The sequence below is a fragment of the Macaca fascicularis genome, chromosome 2 (genome assembly GCF_037993035.2).
Source record: "Macaca fascicularis isolate 582-1 chromosome 2, T2T-MFA8v1.1".
In the NCBI taxonomy this organism is placed as follows: domain Eukaryota; kingdom Metazoa; phylum Chordata; class Mammalia; order Primates; family Cercopithecidae; genus Macaca; species Macaca fascicularis.
The window spans coordinates 114,709,026-114,719,874 of record NC_088376.1 but is presented as its reverse complement, the minus strand read 5'-3'; the positions used below and the strand labels follow the sequence as shown (position 1 = coordinate 114,719,874).

Sequence of the window (10,849 nt, the reverse complement as noted above, 5' to 3'; positions counted from 1 at the left end):
CATGTAAACATGCAACCACACACAGCTATACTTGTAGACAGCAATAATACACATGGGCACACCCCTGCCCCTAAGAACATGTGACCATGTCTACACATGGCTGCACATGTGGACACAGCCACATATATACAGCTGCTCACACAGACATGCCACAAATAGCTGTACACCAAAACATGTCCACACATACATCGCCATAATTATGGATACACGGCTGCACAGAGCCATAGCTTTTATATGTGGACACAGCAAAACACATAGCTTTATACATGAATGTCATGAACATCACCACACACACAGTTACACACACAGCCACACACAGTTCTATATGAACAAAGACCCCATAGAGATGCTGTTAGATGGCCTCACATGCTCCTATAATACAACCATACACAGACACAAAGCACAGCAATACACACACACACACACACACACACACACACAGGCACACAGCCATCCACACAGACTCAGCCACGCTCAGGTACAATCATACCCTGATGCTCACCTGGGCACAGCTTTACCCAAGCAGCCCCATCCATGGTTATACAGAGCCAAATGCATGAGCATGGGGGCACATGCACACACACAGGTACACAGACACTGGTAGGCACAGTGGGGCAGCCTCGCCTACTGGGGAAGTACCAGCGTGCAGGCACACTAGAGCTACAGACACAAAGGCATCCCTTGGAGGCAGACAAAGACAGGCTGTGAGCTCCCCACTCCTGAACCCTGGAGGGTACCCCATGCTCAGCTCTCACCCAAGCCAGGCTCTGCTTGCTCTCTGGCAACTGCAGTGGGGGGGCAGCTGGCCACTGGGGTCACAGAGTAGGAGGTGGAGGATCTCTAACACCCCTCCTCCCCCGACCCCAGGGTACCTGCCATGTTCCCTCTTTTCTTTGTCCTGGGGAGGGGAGGCTCCTTCCCACTCCCAGCCTATCTGTACAGCCACTCCCCGCCACCCCCAACCAAGGCAGAACTAACAAACAAATACACAACCCAAATCCAGGTGAAACAAGTAAATCATTGGCTTTATTGTGGGTCCTGGAAGCTCCGATGTGAGTCTGAAAAAAAGACACAACAGGGGCGGCAGCCCTGGGTGCTGATGCAGAAAATAGTCCCTGGCTCCTTTGGCCCTGGGAGCCTAAAGGGCAGTGAGGAGAAGGCGTAGCAAGAGGCCTGGAGCAGGGGAAGTCAGGTCCCTCAGGAACCCCTCCTCCCCCAAAGGAAGGAGGAAGAAGGCTGGAGAGTCTGCTGGAGAGTCTGCTCAGTTCCTCAGCAACTGCACTGCAGGAGGGTGCAGGTCACGGGTTACTCCTTGCCCTTCTCAGGAGCACTGGGCTCCCAGGGCCACTTGGTAGTCCCCAGGGGCTCAGTCTCAGGTTCCAGCCGTGACTCCCCTAAGGGCCCCTCACCCTCCAGGTCCAGCTCCTCAAAAGAGGAGCCGCTGGCGCCTGACTCGCTGTAGCTGTGCTCGCTGCGGGTGTCACCATCATCCCAGCCACGGCTGCTCGCCCCAGGTGACAGTGTAGCAACTGAAGTCTCCCGGCTGCCAGGGCTCACCTCCAAGCTTACAGAACTCGTGTCACTCATTGTGTCAGCTCCTATGGCCAGGAAAAGGGAGCACAGGTTAGCCAGGACCACCCCACCCTCTCCTCCAGGGAGAGGCAACTCAGCACACAGTGCACTCATGAATAATGCAGCCTCCTGGGCTCAGGGGGCTCACTCCAGCTGCCCTCTGTCTTCTACCCTGACTGGGGCTGCACAGACAGGGCAGAGGGAAAGAGCGGGGAGGGAGGGAGGAGGTAGCTGTGCACTCCTCTCCCCACCCTGAATTAGCCTCAGCTCCCTGCACTTCCACACAGCCTGCTGCCCTTCCCCCTACATTTATTAAGGGCCACTCAGCCCTGAGGTGAGGAGCTGAGATAGAACAAAGAGACCCAAGTAGTGTCCCCTCCACCTTCCCCCAACCCCATTTCAAGCTTGGAGAGAGATGTATCCAGGGCCAGCTACAGAACATCACCCAAGGGCATGAGGACTGCAGAATACAGCAGGAGGCCCCTCTGCAGCCCTCCCCCATGCAGGGTTCCCAGGAGCAGCATCCAGGGAGTCAGCAGGCCCCTGCCTCTGGCCCACACCAAGTCCCCACTTGAGGGGGGAGCTGAAGTATGAGCAGGATGGAGAAGGCCTGAGAAACACTCAACCAGCTGCAAGGAGGAGGGTGCTGGGATAAAACATGTTGGCTTTCTCTCCCTATGCCTGGGCTGACCCTGAGAAACCCTTACCCACCCCACCCCCAACGACTGGTGCTTCCTGAACCACAAGATAGCAAAAGCGGATGATGAGAGCACTCTGCTGGTGGTTGGGGTGCCCCAAACCAGTGCTGAGCCAGGCTGATGGCCCAAACCCCTTCTAACCTGTTCCTTCCACCCCCAATACATCCTCCAAACAAGCAGCCCCTTCATCTGCCCTGTCCAGGAACAACCCCTGGGTTCATCTCCCTGGATCAGAGGCACTGAATGCAGGCTGGGGTAGCAAGGAGGAACACAGGGCTCAGGCCTGCTGTGTGCAGGAATCCAGACTGGGAGAGAGTGGATCTGCTACCCTTCATGTGTGATGGGGAGAGGGTCAGCTGTCAAACATCACAGGTGAGGGGTGGGCCAGCTTCCCCAGTCGCTGTCTCCATGGTGCTGGAGCCAAGCTAGGTGCAGCTGGGGTCTGCCTGGCACCTGGACTCAGCCTGGGGCTTTTCTTGAGCCTCAGCTGGGGCCTAGGTTAGGGGTGGGAGAATTAGGAGGTGGGGGAATTTGGGGTCTCTCCCTACCCCTACTACCCACTCAGCCCCCAGAATATGCCCTCTGGGTGCTACTGGCAGAGGTGAGGTAAGTCCTAGAAGCCCAGGCTGCTGGCTCAGGGCTCCCCTCCTGCTGAGGCCCCAGGTGTGGCTCCCAGGACAGGGGCCTGTGAATGAGGCGGTAGGGGAGAAGTGGGGGAATGAGTTTTGGGTAGTTTCTTCTGACCAGGGGACAGGATGCCAGGCCCTCACTGCTCCTTAAATAATGATCAGTGCCCTAGGGGCTGCAGGCCTGAAAAGAGCAAAGGAGGGAGACAGTTTCTCCCTGGCCCTATTAAACTATATGTTCTGTCTGCCCACCCACTCAATGGCTCTCTTGGGACCCCAGGTACAGGAATGTGCCTGCTTCCCAGCATGCTACCTCCTACCACCCAATTCCTAGGCTAGGAGTGTTCAGAGGAAGGAGCCTAGGGGTGCCACCTTCAGGCCAGGACAGCCTGCTGAGATGAAGACAGCCCCTGGGGACATATATACACTTCAAGCAAAGGAATTCAGCTGGAGGCCAGGCACAGTGGCTAACGCCTGTAATCCCAGCACTTTGGGAGGCTGAGGTAGGGGGATCACATGAGGTCAGGAGTTCCAGACCAGCCTGGCCAATATGGCAAAACCCCATCTCTACTAAAAATACAAAAATTAGCCAGGCATGGTGGCAGGCACCTGTAATCCCAGTTACTCGGGAAGCTGAGGCAGGAGAATCGCTTGAACCCAGGAGGCGGAGGTTGCAGTGAGCCAAGATCATGCCACTTCACTCCAGCCTGTGCAAAAAAGGAAAACTCCATCTTTAGGGGGGAAAAAAAAAAAAAAAAAGGAATCCAGCTAGGCATGGTGGCTCATGCCTAGAATCCCAACACTTTGGGAGGCTGAGGCAGGATCACTTGAGCTAACAAGTTCAAGGCCAGCCTGGGCAATATGGCAAAACACCATCTCTATAAAAAATACAAAAATTAGCCAGGCGTGGTGGTGCACACCTGTTGTCCCAGATACTTAGAAGGTTGAGGTAGGAGGACAGCTTAAGCCCGGGAGGCAGAGGTTGCAGTGAGCTGAGATCTTGCCACTGCACCACTCCAGCATGGGCAATAGGGTCAGACCTTGCCTCAGAAGAAGAAAAAAAAAAAAAAAAAAAAAAAAGCAATACAGGGAAGTAGCATCCCTATAGCCCCACTGAGATCTACACAGGAGGAGGTCCAAGAGTCCCATGCCTGCATCCCTGAGGAGAAGATACCAGGCAAGGCAGGGCCCTATCTAAATCCCCAGGGCTGCTGAGGCAGGGGATTTGAAGTCCACCCTCTTCACCCCAATCCCTCCCTCCCACTCTGCCCACAGCCAGTGCAAGATGATCAAATATTCATCGCCTCTCTGGAGCTAAATAATACATCAATGTAGTAACAGGCACAAGGCAGCTAATCACCCCCTTTCACCTCTCAGCCCAAGCTGGGGCCACAGCAGGGAGGTGGGCAGGGGCAGGCCAAGCCTTGGGCAGTCAGACACCCTGCATGCACCCACCACCAACTGCTGTGTCAGTGGCATGCACCTGGCGGGCAAACACCGAGTCCCTCTGGGGTGTCAGGACAGGCCCTGTGAGAGGCGGGCAGACCCCTTGGTCCCAACACCAGGGAGTGGGTGGGCGGGCTGGAGGGGAGGAAAACAGGCTGAGGAGCTGGGGAATGTGGGAGCCGCTGCTGCAGCCAGCTGTAGCGGGTGCCAAGCAGTCCTTCAATGTCCCTGGCAGGCAGTGTTTGGGAGGGAAGGAAGCTGGGTGGGTGGGTCAAGGAGGGGGAGGCTGGCAGCAGAGGGAGGTCACAGGAAAGTGAAGGCACTCTGTCTTCCTGCCCTGGAGGCTGCCTGGGCCTGCTGACCTTGTGCCATGTCCTGTGCCCACAGTAGGGGAACTGAAGAGTGTCTGCTGGGCACTACCAGGCAGAAGGGAGCTGTACCCCATGGAGGTAATTAAGTGGCAGATGAAGTTAACTGTGTTGGACACAGGCCCCTAGGGAGTAGAGACTGCTCCTGTCCAGCCCTAGCTGACACACATCTCCCTAGGGTGACCTTGGCTGTTGACTGGATGGGCAGATCATCTGTTAAAGAAGGAGGGGAGGAGGGACAGTTCCTCTCCCCACAGCCCTGTACCACTCCTAGAAGTCACAAATTCCACCAGGTTGGCCAAGGATAAGGTCCCCTGGGACCATCTGGGATGTAACCCAGCAGATCCCCTTGTGCCTGAGACAGCCCGGGGTCACAGAGATCATTGCAGACAGGTGGGCAGGCAAGCAGCCTTCCAGCCTGGACCTGGGGCCTTGAGGCTGCCAGCAGGAGTGTGGACTGGCCCTGGAGGATGGCGCAGGGGACGGATCTCCTGGCTCCCCTCTGCATGCTCCCTGGTTGTTCCCTGGCAGGGAGAAAGCAGCTGGCTCTGGGTGGGGCCCGTACTGAGGGACAGGAGAACACTTTGCTCCCTTCCTTACCTTCCAGATCTATGCCAATCTTACTTCCTGCTGAGCCCCACCCAAGGGACTCCTTTCCTGAGCAGCCTCAGCCCCCTCCCATGAACATCAAGTTGTCTGTGATCTTTGTTTCCAAGGGTACTCCTGCTGCATCTGGAGGGAATCCAGGCAGGGTCTTTGTATCTGTGTTGCCAGGAGGTAATGTGTGTGAATCCAGATCTATGTAGATCCATGTGTCTGGGAATAGGCAACTCCACATGTGGGTCCTCAGGTAGGTGGGTCTCCTTTCTCCCTCTGCCAAGCATAGCCTGACACCCACAGTGCCAACCCAGAGAGGGAGGAGCCTCCTCAACCAAGCCCCTGGAGTCCAGAAGAGAGGAGCTCCAGGAGGGCCCCATCCTCATACCCCACCTTCTGTACCTGTGCCATCCACCTGGGTATCACTGGCCTCCACAAGCCCCCGCCATTTCCGCTCTGTCTCCTTCACCTCAGGCACATAGAAGTCTCCCTGCCGTGCCAGTGGGCACATGAAATGGATCTGGTCTTCCTGGTAGATCTCCAGCCGAGGATAGGCACACAGCTTCCGTGCCTAGTCAGAGAGTGGCAAAAGGTAAAATGAGCCCTACAGGGCCCCTGACTCACTTGTCCCTGGGTGGCCCCCAGAACTGTCTATTACCTATTCCGTCCCAGGGGCTGGTTCTGCCTCTCAACCTCTTCCAAGTTCCAAAGCCCTGCTGAGGGAGGCACACATAGATCACCCTAACAGCAGGGTCCCATAGTCCAGAGTGCAATAATAGTCTGAAGACCGAGGATGACACCCTAGGGCAAGCGGTAAAAGAACCCAGGAGCCTGGCACTGCTCTCTTATGTGTACATCTGAGACCAGAAATCTGTTCCAGGAGGCACTGGTCTCACAGAGCCATAAAGCTTGGCACCCCTGGATCACCCCAGGATAGGGACCCCATGTGCCCAAGCCAAAGTCTCACCTGCCAGACTTTCCATCCCAGGACCCCCTGGACCTGACCTCCTCTCCACCCTGGACAACGCTGACTGACCCATAGATATCAGAAGACCAGTACCCTCAGTCCTTAGGCCTCCAGCCCTTGCTCTTGCAGACATGCTACTATAGACCCTGAACAAGGATCAAGGCCAGTTAAACACCACTTCCACTCCCATTAATTCCCCTGCTAGTTCAGATCTATATCAACCTCTGAGACTATCAGGTGTGGTTCCCATACCTCCTCACGTATAAACCCAGGGTTTTAGCTGATGGGGAGGAGGGAGACCCTGGACTGGAAGGGCAGGTAAGACAAGTAGATCTAGCACAGGACATTACGCAATGGGCTGATGTACCACCTTTTGGGCCCCAAGTTCCAAAAGGCACTCCACCTCCCTCTGCCTAGACACAGAATCCAGTGCTCTGATGTGTATGGAGGGGCACAGACATGCCAGAGCCACCCTGAGGCGGGCAGTGACAGCCAGAACAGGGGGTCAAGTGCTTCTCACTCACGGTCTGCCCTCCAACCTTTCCTGCGACGGAGCACAAATACCCACTAAGATGATTGCAAGGCCCCTGCCCTGTCACTGCTCACCCGCCAACCTTCACAACATGACTATTTATAGCACTTGCCCCGCTCTCACCATGAGCTCTGAAATGAGCCTTCCACTTAGCAGTAATGAGAAACTTATTGCCTGGCAAGGAGAAGCCATTCCAGGACTCCACTTGTCTGCCTGCCTGGACAACCCTAGGGTTGAGGAACCTCGTTCAACTAAAGCAAGCAAGCAAAGAACAGTTAAAAGCAAGCCCATGGATGATAAAGGGAAAGGGGAGTGAGCCTGAAAGGTTTATCTAGCTAGTACCCTCAGCAGCCAGCTGGAGGAAGGGTGCATCTAGGAGGCCACGTGGGAGGTGGATGGCCTGGCCCAGGTCTGGTTGTGGCTCAGCCTCTGACTCCACGGGTGATCCAGGCAAAGCCTTTCATCCTAAGTCTCCATGTGCTCAACGGCAAAGTAGAACACCCCAACCCTGATGCTTCCAAGGTCAGTGAAGGAAAGTCATTATTTTTTAATAGTTGGATTCAAATCTTCTTTGCCAACCTGGGTGCCCTTGGGGCTTCCTCCATCTCAAGAGTCCATGCCCCTGACACCTCCCATTTCTAAACACACAGATGGCTGTCTTTGCTTCTCTACCCACCCACATACCCACTCCAGCCTTGGTCTCCAGGAGGATGCTAAACAAGATCACAGTGTCAGGAAGCAGGAGCTGTCAGGCTCTGGGGCCCCTCCAATGCCAGCACTTAGAGGCAGGCATCTGCCAAACCTGAGCTCCACTCAGGAAACTGGGCCAGGTCACTGAGGCCAGGGGCAGGGAGGCCCCTGAAGAAGATCCAGGTCCTTCCCCAGTAGCTAGATGGAAGAAAAGGATCCCTGAATTTAGTCAGGGCATGGCCTTCACCAACATCCTCACACTCTGGACAAAGGGTCCAAAGGGTAGCAGCTGAGTGGCCATCACAAGAGCAGCAGACATTTGGCTTTGGGGAAGATCCCAGAGGCCAGAGCCTGTGTCCACCCACAGATTCCAGGGACAACAAGGACCCTACCCCAACCCCTCTCAACACTCAAGCCACCTCCCTAGCTTCCCTTCTGGAGGAACTTGGCAGTAACAAGATGATAAGAGGGAGTACTGCTCTTTCCACCCTCTCCCCTAGGCTGGGCAGCACCAGGCTGCCACCCGGTGCCACCTGCTCTGCCAGCCCCCTTGTTGGCAGGCGGGAGGCAGTCTGCGGCTGTTCTGCGCATCTGCCTCCTCCGGAGAGCCCGGCTCTGAAGTTGCCTGGCTGTGGACAGCCCCGTTGCCATGGAAACTGCATCCTCCATCCTTGCCATCGCCTTCATCTCAAAGCCATCGGGGAGAATAGAGGAACAAGGGAGACAGCGGATGGAGAGAAAACCATGTCCCTGCCACACAGCCCTTCCTTCTCTGCCCAGCTCTCCCTCCTCACAGCATCCCACACAGGGAGCACCAGGTCCTACAGCCTGTTCCCAGACCCCTGGAGGGGCAGCCTCAGGCCCAAAACTAGCCTGGTCCTACCCACTGTTACCTGGGGGCCCTGCTCCTCCCTACTGGAGGGAGGCATGGAGCTAATTAAAGTGCCATTGACTGTTCAGCCCCAAATCATTGTAACACCAGGTCCTACCAAAATTCAGACTTGGGTAGAGAAGGGGCAGGAAGAAGGCAAAGGAGCAAACTTATAAGCCAGGCCCACAGGCAGAGAAGGGGCTTGTAGCTGGCCCTGGCCCTTCCTGGGAGACTGCTCTCCCTTCCATGCTCTGCCCACTGAGCAAAAACGAGTCTAGTGGGGGCTGGGGATAGAGGGTGAGGGGCAGGACGAGCTATATGCTCTGTCCCTGAGTGACTAGGCAGAGAGGACAAGCCCTTTCCCTCCCAGTCAGGTGCAACCTCAGAGGGAAGAGAGGGTGACCATGGGCTGGCTCTCAGGTCCTTGCTGCGCGGTAGGAGCCATGGCCCGGGCAATATGTCAATGAGCCAGTAAATATTGGAAAATCATTGGAGGAAGGCGAGGCCAGCTGCCTCTCCCTCAGCTAGCCCCAGGGAGCCCTTGGAGAGCAGACTGCCAACGGCCAAGGACACTAGCTCAAGGTCACACTGGGCTGGCCCCTCTGGTGAAGAGCCTGGGTGGGCCTGGGGTCCTCCTACCCCTGGCACACCCCCTTCCACAGCCCAGACAGCCAGAAGTGTGTGGAAGCATTGCCAGGACATGAGAACATGCTCTGCCACTGACACCACTGGCCATCTGACAAACCCACAGCCCAGAGCAGCTCACTCCCACACACAGACCCAAGGAGGCCATAAAGCCTCTTTCCAAGGTGGGAAAGTTGCAGATGTTCACATTCCTCTCCACCTAACAGGCAAAAGTCAGTGAATCATGCCAAGGTGCCGCCAATGACTGCCAGAAACTGGATTCAGAGTTCCGGTCCCTCAGACACACCTCTGGGCCTTCCCTCCCACCTGGGTCTTCCACATGCAGAAACAAGATGGGGACTTGTGACACCACCCATGATGCAGGAATTTCTAAGAGACCCCAAACACCAGCACTTCCCTACCACCACCCCACCCTGCACCAACACCTGCTCACCCACTCAGGAGAGCTGGTAAAAAAGGGAAGGAGCAGCTCACCCACCTCACACAGGCTGCCACAGTGCCACTGCCTCGGCTACCTTGGGGACACGCCACACACTCCCAACTCACCTCAGCCTCAGTTCGTCTCCTGGGTAGGGTGCAGGCATTTAGCCCATTCAGCTAAGGGCTCCCACAACAGGGCAAGACTGATACACCAGGCCAAGGTTTCCCCACAGGACCCACAGTGCCTCCCCAGCAGGTCTTTCTGAATTATGGGAGAGGAAGAAAAGAGATGAGAGAGGACCTGAACTATCCTCATTTAGTGCTTTGTACTCAGGACATCACCCTGTGCCCTGGCTTCATCTAGGCGTTGGGAGCAAATCGAAGACAGAAGAGGTCAGGCCCAGGATGGAGGCTGATGATGGGTCCCACTCCCAGGCTACCCAGAGGCTGAAGGTTTGCTTAGAATTAGGTGGCTGCAAATGCTCAAAAGAAGGAGGCAACGTGTGGGCCAAGGACTGGGTCACATTTCCTACCTAAGCTCTAGGCCCAGAAAGGCATGAGGTCTGGCTGAGGGGCCCTGGGCCTTGCCTTACTGTTCACCCTGAGCTACCCAATCCTATCTATCCTTCTGTGCCAGGCTGGACACCCAGGCAGCTGCACAGCCAGAAAGCAGCTGTTGCATCCCACCCGAGGTGGTGGCGTCTCCTTGCTGGGCGAAGTGATGCATGTTCGTTTTTAATTACAGACACCGACATGTACCTGCCTGCACACAGCAGTCCCTGCAAGTGGGGGCTCAGACCCTGGAGGCCCCTCAGGCAGCTGGTCTTCATGGCATGTGAATGCTTTGGGGAGGTATAGCAAGAGGCTGCAGCTAGAAGGTAGCAGGTTATTATTCTGCCCAGAAACTTTCCTCTCACCCCCACCAGGCTGCCTCAAAGCCTCTGGCCCAGAAGCTAGACCTGTCTGTTGGTGCTCTGGGGCCTTGCCACACCAACAGGGAGAGCCTGCAGAAGGGCTGGTGAGCACTTCCCCTCTCTCTACTCTCCTCTCACACCAGGAGAGCCCAAAGCTCTGAAAATGGCAGGCAAAGGAGATAGGGAGTAAGACAGGATTGCCAGGGAGGGGAGAGAGAGGAAGTAGGACATGGCAGAGAGCACCCCAGGCAGGAGCCTAGGGCATTGGCTTGGCTAGACAAATGGGTAGCTTCCCTCTGGCCCTCAATTTGCCCAAGTATGAAATAAAGGGTCTACAGCCATACCACCCTGAATGCGCCTGATCTTGTCTGATCTCAGAAGCTAAGCAGGATCGGGTCTAGTTAGTACTTGGATGGGAGACTGGGAACACCAGGTGCTGTAGGCTTTTGGCCTATCGCTCCCTCCCTCTTTCCCTCTTTGGCCAGGCGTGGTGGCTCACGCCT

The 10,849-nt window shown here is 56.0% G+C and overlaps 1 protein-coding gene and 1 pseudogene across 14 annotated transcripts in view; one reads left to right on the top strand and one right to left on the bottom strand.

Annotated features, from left to right (window-relative positions):
• Positions 1-998: 998 nt before the first annotated feature.
• Positions 999-10,849, bottom strand: part of LOC102125569 (RAD54 like 2) — a 166,717-nt gene continuing 156,866 nt past the window's right edge. For 13 of the 14 annotated variants that reach the window (XR_012431228.1, XM_045386176.3, XM_045386175.3 and 10 more), the window contains 2 exons: positions 5,710-5,878; positions 999-1,598 (listed from right to left, as the gene is read on the bottom strand). Coding sequence is in view for 13 of the 14 variants with exons in the window: in XM_045386176.3 (XP_045242111.1) it covers positions 1,306-1,598; positions 5,710-5,878 (462 nt within the window). In the remaining variant the exon portion in view is untranslated. The remainder of the gene's footprint in view (positions 1,599-5,709; positions 5,879-10,849) is intronic. The other variant, XM_015445964.4, reaches the window with a different exon arrangement.
• On the top strand, positions 10,677-10,791 carry LOC123572124 (5S ribosomal RNA; annotated as a pseudogene).